The 7,974-nt window shown below is 46.5% G+C and overlaps 3 protein-coding genes across 3 annotated transcripts; 1 reads left to right on the top strand and 2 right to left on the bottom strand.

Annotated features, from left to right (window-relative positions):
• Positions 1 to 507: 507 nt before the first annotated feature.
• On the top strand, positions 508 to 1,695 carry N7483_008716 (WD40 repeat domain-containing protein; the record flags this gene model as incomplete). The annotated part of the gene is made up of 1 exon (XM_057092143.1): positions 508 to 1,695. The coding sequence occupies one exon, from the start codon at positions 508 to 510 to the stop codon at positions 1,693 to 1,695; it is 1,188 nt and encodes a 395-aa protein (XP_056943317.1).
• An 842-nt stretch (positions 1,696 to 2,537) lies between these two features.
• Positions 2,538 to 3,359, bottom strand: N7483_008715 (glycoside hydrolase family 128 protein; the record flags this gene model as incomplete). The annotated part of the gene is made up of 1 exon (XM_057092142.1): positions 2,538 to 3,359. One exon carries the CDS (start codon positions 3,357 to 3,359, stop codon positions 2,538 to 2,540), a length of 822 nt encoding a protein of 273 aa, XP_056943316.1.
• A 2,470-nt stretch (positions 3,360 to 5,829) lies between these two features.
• Positions 5,830 to 7,080, bottom strand: N7483_008714 (uncharacterized protein; the record flags this gene model as incomplete). Its single annotated transcript, XM_057092141.1, has 6 exons — positions 5,830 to 6,125; positions 6,185 to 6,379; positions 6,436 to 6,549; positions 6,600 to 6,740; positions 6,790 to 6,868; positions 6,922 to 7,080. The coding sequence occupies 6 exons, from the start codon at positions 7,078 to 7,080 to the stop codon at positions 5,830 to 5,832; spliced, it is 984 nt and encodes a 327-aa protein (XP_056943315.1).
• Positions 7,081 to 7,974: the final 894 nt, after the last annotated feature.

The raw sequence follows: 7,974 nt of genomic DNA, 5'->3' as shown, positions 1-7,974 counted from the left end.
ATGGCCAAGGTTGGAATCTTGAAGGGCGGGCAACAAGAGGGACTTGAGACGCGGGGGTTGGAGATGAGGAGAGAATGGGGAGGGTGTGAGGATGGCGAGAGAGGGAAGGGGAGAAGCATCTTATAGGCGCCCGGCCGTGAAGGGCGAAAAGAGAGGGCTCCTGGGAGGGACTGCAGAGGGGAGCCATTTTCGGCGTCGTTTGGTCTCAGGTAGAATCGGAGGGAATGGCTTGGGGACGAGCGCCAACGACCAGGGCGGGAGGATGATGACTAACGACGCTGGGTGGGTGCAAAATAGTGATGGGTGCTGGACGCCGGGCGGTGAAGAGCCGGCTCCCATGGACAAGTTACGGGTGGAAAGGCGGCCGTTTTTGGCGTCCAAGACGGTCATTTTCGGCCTCACTTTCACAGGTCCCCATATTCTAGTTGTGAAACTTGGGAACTGTTGAGTACTATACCAGAAGATCGATATGACACCTCAATATTGTTAGCCAATGGTGAGATACTGATGGCAAAATTCGAAAACACACATGTCTCAATTGTGGGATATGATGCCAAGTCTGGCAATGCCATTGAATTTAAGAAAATGATGAGGCATCGAAATCATTCAGATGACAGTCTAATATATGAGAGTCTAAGATGTTCAGCTGACGGAACTCTCATCACCGCTATTGCTGGTTTCTCCTTGCCTGAGTATTATCGTCGAAGTTCCTCGGAATTCAATGCCTGGAACCTAGCCACTGGGAAACCATTGGTAGTGCTAGATGGCCACCAATTCAAACCGCACGAGGTGAAGTTTTCCACGGACAGTACAAAAATAGCGTCTACAGCCGATGATGGAACAGCTCGGCTTTGGGACCTGGGGCCAGAATTCTCATTCGATGAGGGTTCCAGCGGCGATCTAGAAATATACGACATTGATCGAATCGTGCGAAGCAGCTCAAACCAGACTCCATTCACAATCATTGAATCCAGGTCTCAGTTAGCATTTTGGGATCTTAAAATTGGGCCTCAGCAACCTCTCTTAGTCCATCGAGAGTACTTTGATGAAACCTACTTCTCTCCTGACGGAAGCCTATTCTTTTGCCGGGCTTCTTCAGGCAATCACTACCAGGTCAGAAACACGGTCACTGCAGAGGTCATTCATCACATTCCTTCTTCATATAGAACAGGCGTTTCTCGCGCGACTTTTAGTGCGAACAATTTGCTACTGATCATTGTTTTGTATGTCGACCCTGAACAGACTTCTACAGAATCGGATGAACATTTCCTAGAAGATGGTGACATTGATGAATGTGACATCATTATGTTCGTTGTTTCCACTGGTCAACAGCAAAAATTCAGGTCTCCATTCATAAGGGATTTGAAATTCTCACCAGATGGGAGACTTCTTGTGCTTGCCTTTCCAGATCCAAAAGCGACGCATGCGCCCATGAACATGGACACCATATTTGAAATTCGAGATCCCATGACATGGATCCTTGTCAAACCACAATTGAGGACCGGTGGAATGGCATGTGCTGCATGGTCTTCAAGAGGCGATATGATTATGATTACATGTCAAATGGACAACTCGCAATGTGACGGCATTCAGTTGTGGGATTTGACCACAGATAAGATAATGCCCTTTATCAAGGCTGGTCACTGGTCATGCGAACGCCGTTGGCTTTTTCACTTGATGAAAAATATTGTGTGATCGATATGGGGAATGGTGCCATTCAACTGCATGATCTCACTTCGATAACTAGAACCGAACAACCCGGGCTATCTCTAAAGCTCACTGGCATTCGACGGGAGCGGGAGCTTTTTCACGATGACTTGCGCTTCTCTGAAGATGGTAAAGTCATCAAAATATATTTTGGTCGAACCGATATTCAGTCATTTACTGGCAAAGAGGAATCATCGCCCAATAATTCATTGTTTGTTGACTGGGACTGGGTGGTGTGTGGGGTTGAGAAAGTCTTCCGGCTTCTGGCTGCAAAGGAAATTAGGTGTGCTGCAGCCATTGGAGACACTCTCTTAGTGGCATACAAGTCAAGGCGATTGGAGTTTTTCGATTTCAGGGCAAGAGAGGAGAACAACAGATCAACATATGAAACTTGAATCAACGGTTATTGATTAAAAACTTGCATATTGTCAGGGGTATGAGGAAGACCACATCATCTGATACTGGAATCTTTAACACCATTAACAAGCAAAGTTAAAAGGTTCATCTTCAAAGCTCGGCAGGGAGACTCTTGATAGAAGTTCGTTACTTATCCTACATCACTACACACGAGTTACAAGGCAAGATTACAAGAAGACAGTCAGAAAATATTTGCTTTTGATTTTTTGTGAATATTGACAAGAGAAGCAATTCACAAGATACAAAAGCAAAATCAGATCACAGAAGAAATTGAACCCAGATGAGACCCAATTCATGCGCCAAAAAGAAGTGGAGACCGTAGTCCCTTTCCAAAGACGCCGATAACTCCCATACCGTGTTCTATCATCACATAAAATCATTTTCCCCTTCAAACAACTCAACATGACATTCCCTTAAGTAGAGGAAGAAGTGTAAGCAGTGCCAACAGTGTTCAGAGCACCGTTAGTCAACAGGTAGTTATCAGCACAGTAGAAGTACGAGTAACGAGTAACGTTAGTCTGGGAGTCCATCCAAGTGGTAGCCTCGTTGACAAAGTCAGCAGCAGTAGACTGGTCAGTAACACCGGAGGCATCAGCGCTCAAGGCGAACTCAGTAACCCAGACCTCCTCGATGTTGTATTCGCTAGCAGTGGAGACAGCCTGCTGCACGAAGCTCTTGAACTCATCGACAGAGTCACCGTACCAGTGAACAGCCAGACCGCTAATGTTGCAAGAGCTGCAGTCAGTCATGAACTCTTCGAACCAGCTCAGACCCATGCCGCTCTCAGTGGATGAGGTAACAGCAGGAGAGATCAGCTTTGCAGAGCCGGAGTAAGGGGTGATGTACTGCTTGTAGTAGGTAGCAGCATCAGAAGGAGACATGTTAGCCTGGGAAGTCATGTCAGGCTCGTTGAAGCCCAGGATGTAGTTGCTGCCCGAGGAAATGGCAGACTCGATGGCGGTGATCCAGCCGCCGAAGAACTTGGCGCCCCAGAGCATGGGCACGTATTCGACACCAGAGGGGAGGTCACTGTCAGAAAAGGCCCAGTTGTATGCCCAAGTGACAGTGCCGGTGCTACTGAGAGTCGAGACGGTGGAGACATCGTTGTAAGCGGCACCACGTTTGGTGGTAGAGCGCTTGTGAACAGGGCGCACGTCACGGTGCATGTGGTGGGGCATGGCGAGGGCCGTGGTGGCCATCAGGCCAGCAGTAAACAGATTGGTGAAGGAGACCATTTTGATTGTTGACAGTATCCTGGGATATTTTTTGTGGTCACCGAAGGAGTGGATGAGACCGAGAATAAAGAGAAGCCTGTTCTCGAATGAAAAAGAGTGTATGGAGAAAAGAAAGGCTAGAACGTGCACGGCACAGGAACTAGAAGGCGAAAAGATCGTAAAAAAGATCCGAAGGGAATGGCTACACAGGAAGTGAAGAAGAGAGGGAGAAGAGAGAAGGGAGAGGTGGGAATGGTCGAGGTTAAATCACCGCAGCATCAACTGTGCGTCAAATGTATCAACCCAAGGCGCCTCAAAAGAGCCAGACCGTTATGGGGTTCTCTTTTTTATTTAAAGTGGAGTATTAAGTGAAGTAAATCCCCGTCAATTATTGGATTGCTGCAGTCTTTTCCTCGGTGCTTTTCCCTTTTTGATTATCTTAGGTAGATTTCTACGCCTTTTACAGGTTACCGAAGACCCAACACACGCTAGGAACCAGGGGAAATCAATGGCTGGATCATGGGGAACGAATGTCCGATTGACAGCCACTGGAATCAATTTAATTGGTCTTTACCAGCTCAGAAGAGTCAGAACTCATACATTACAACCTTGAGTGGAGTCTGACAGTAACAATTCCTTCTCTCTTCTTCTCCTTGACCCAGTTGCTCCACAGCCAAGAGAATGAACTATTGCTCCACAAAGGGCTGGGCCTGTGATACACTGTGATGACACAGAAAAAAAGAAAAAGCTGAAGGTTTCTGACTCTCTTACAATCCTTAGGGAGGCTGTCTGCCAAATAAGTCTTGTCTTAGATTCTGTGGCACCGATGGTACTCCCAGCATGTCAGGATGAGCTCAATGGCGAGTAAATTCCCAATAGTTACCCGCCCAAGACCTCTCCCAAGACGTGGAACTCCCTGAGATTTGTGGGAGAAAATCAAAAAAGCAAAAAGTGGATCAGACATTGACGATCCATGGGATTGATGGCGTAGACATTCGATGGGATTGGAGATCCGGTGGCGCAGGTCTGACGATCCATGGAAGACGTGTCAGGGCAGCGGTATGATAGGACACACCACACTACATCGATCAATGCAATTTAAATCAACAACAGAGAGAAACAGATTGAAAAGCATATTGTCAATGCGGATATTACACCCATTATCGTTGACATTATTATTCAATAAGGATGTTACTGGAATGTTCGCCTGGTCCTCCATCTCCGATCTGATACACCACATTGTATCGATACGCGCTAGAACCCACTTCACCTATGACGTCCACTCAGAGATGATTCGGGTTTGTTTCCCGATCGTGTTTCATCTTCAAACCTTGCTTCTTTAGGCTCCAGAACAATCCTTTATCTCCTTGCCTGACGAGGCGTCGTGCCCACCAGCCCACCGCCGAAATACTGAAACACTTGTGCCCCTGGCCGATCGCGCGTCCCTCCCCGCTGAGTTTTGTGAATAAGCCTCGACGGACTCAGACGCCGGTAAATGGCGCCCCATTCAGGCTCCATTCAGGCCTGGACTCTCTAGGGCAGTGTACCCTAGAGATCCAGTGGAGATTCACTACGTAGAAAACGCATGGTGTATTCCGATTGTACTCCGCACATGGTGTACACCGACGAAAAAAAAAGCGATAAAAAAGCATTTCAATTACGGGATTTTTTCTTTTTCTTTGGCAATACGATTCCACACTCCTCTAAATAATTCTTTTCGGGATTTTATCTCGGTCGATTTTATCATTGGTGTGATTGTTAAGTTCCTGCGTCTCCCATAGGTACAAACGCCACCGGCCATTTGATGATTGGCTTCGGTGACTCAGGAACCGGGACGAGGGCGTTCACGCCCTTGGAAATCTGCATAGGGCTACATACAGACTGCATATGTCGAGTTGTTTAACTTTTTTGCCCAACACAGGCGACTTGGCAGATCTTAATGCTGGTGGCTTGAAGAGTATCGGCACTTAAGGCCGGTCTACGGAGTCCGGCACCTGGGTATAGGTATTCGTTAGGCACAACTTATGACGCTTACGTCTATTTCAATGGTGCCAGGTGGCATGGATAATGGTTTATCATAGGCTTTTGACATTGAATGTAAATTCTCAATATTCTCGGTACACTGAAACCCCCTCACTATGTACACCCGTAGGCTTGGTCGACTCCCCACTCGACTCAGCCCTATTACGAACACTAGGATCGCAGCGCACCACGTAACCTCCACAAGGCCATTGCGCTGTCTGCGTCCCGCACAATCCATAGCCTGCCAGGTTTCCAGTGACCACGCATTCCGAGTCGAAGAACGACCCGCTTTTGTAGAGTGAAAATGCATTTGACCAATCTTTACGAATGTCAATGGAGTAAATTCTTTGAGCCCGAAGATGTATTTGTTTTTTAGATATGGTGTATACTGCCCAGGTGGTATTTTGAGAGATTACTCATCGAAAATAATCCCTCATCCATTCCATTCAAATGTGAAACAAGTCTTCCCTCAGTGACCCACCATCGCCTGGTGTACGGGACCATATCGGTTTCCATGAGGCTTTGCGTCATCGATAATCTTGCGCATCTCTCGTTGCTCTGCTTCGCTCAATTGGATATCACGCGATGCCCAGTTGGATTCGAGACGCTTTGCTTTGGTCGTACCAGGAATAGCTATCATTCCCTGTGCAGCTACCCAAGCAAGAGCGATCTGACTAATAGAACATCCTTTTTGAGAAGCAAGCTTCTTAATCTCCTCCACAATAGCCTTGTTCTTATAAAAGTTCTCGCCTTGGAATTTTGGGCCTTAGGAAGATTGTTAGCAAGGCACCAGTGAGTAAGCACTGCGTAGAGGTATCACTTACTATTTCGTCGAAAGTCATCGGGTGCGAAGTCGTCTGGTGAATTGTAGCTGGTCTCATCGACAAGCCATCCATGGCCTAGAGGGCTGTAGGCTACATAGGCCACGCCTAATTCCTTTGCGGTTTGGATGAGGCCATCGTTCTCGTGAAGTGTCTCAAAGGCGGAGTACTCGGCTTGGAGTGCGTCAATCTTGGCAACTATCGATTATTAGTATCAGATAAAAGAGAAACGGTTATGGAAGACATAGGCTTACTGGAGTTAGCCTTGCGAAGGGTGGCGGCTGAACACTCTGAAAGACCAATGTACTTGGTCTTTCCTGCGCTGCGAATTCCATCGAGAGCAGTGATGGATTCCTCCAGAGGGGTATCTACGGATGTCAGCTGACACTTTCAAAGTGATTTCTCAGGTAAAACATACTGGGATCAATTCGGTGGAGATAGTACAAATCAGGAGTGAAGCCTAATCTTTCGATGGTACCGTCGATGTACTCATTGATATGCGCGGCTGAGTTCGTTATACCACCACTTCCAAACACATCGAACCCGCATTTCGAAGCAACTACCACAGTGAGCAAATGAACAGCCTATGAGAGATGATTTTGACTCACTGAAGATCTTATCACGAACGTTGTGCTTCCGAATGAAATCACCCAGCAGTTTCTCGTTCACACCAGCTTGATAAACAACCTTCGACCAGGATCAGCCTATGCAACAAACAGCAGGCATGGTTTCCAGCTTACCGCTGTATCCCAGAATGTACATCCCAGCTCAATTGCCTTCAAAAGAACTGGCTCTGCTTCGTCGAGACTGAGATTGGTACCCAGACCAAAGCTCAGGCCCATAGCACCGAAGCCTGGGGATGGGACCTGGATATTGGCAAAAGGAATTGTTTTCACCATTTTGCAAAAATTTGACAGAATAATCTTCTTTTTTTCAGCTTCAAGCAATAATACTCATTCTACATAAGAATATTGTCTCTATTTGAACATTTCGATGTCCGGATATAGCGGGTTTAGCTGACAGATTGAGCGGGGCATGAATCGATGGTTCCTATCCGTGGAACGTTAACTCCGATGGATGACAGCTGCGATGACTTTGCATACTTACTATTTTCCTATCCCCGGTTCTTAAAACCCTTGACTAATTAGACTCTCTAGCTTGAGTGGATCCTGCAACTAGGAGATTTCCACCCATTTTGCCGCAGTCAATCAAGAATTATGGCCGACGGAGCTTACTCTGGATTATCATTATCATGATAAATTTGAACCTCATTTCCAGCAACTTTCTAGGCATTGTCTATGCAGCGACCTAGCTCAACTACGTCATATTTGATGCCCTCGATGCTGGCATATAACCCGTTATGATTTATCTCACATATGCATATGATTGATCCTAATACAAGTTTCATTTTTTGGATCGCATTTCCCATTGACTACGGAGTACTGCAATATAGGTTACACTATAGTCATACTAAATAATCAAATCTACCTTGAAGATGCCAGTGGATAAATTGTGGAGCTAGGACATGTCTTAACGTTAGCACTAAATGCTGACACCCGCAGGATACATGCCGACTCGGGACGACTCGGACGTGTCGGGAATAGTCCACAAGCATTTGAGAACCCCAAACATCTCAGAAGTCATACCTTAGGTATCAAGCTTGGATCCTAGATTTCTTACATATCATCCAAGAGGCTCATCTGGACACTGCTGTCCATTAAATGAGATTTCAACTTGAAGTTAAGACGTCTAATGGATTTATCCTCAACATTTGAAGTGCTACTACACTTGCA

The sequence above is a fragment of the Penicillium malachiteum genome, assembly GCF_028827825.1.
Source record: "Penicillium malachiteum strain IBT 17515 chromosome Unknown utg000004l:1.0-4883003.0:1.0-4884900.0, whole genome shotgun sequence".
NCBI lineage: Eukaryota > Fungi > Ascomycota > Eurotiomycetes > Eurotiales > Aspergillaceae > Penicillium > Penicillium malachiteum.
This window is presented reverse-complemented; position numbering and strand designations above follow the sequence as displayed.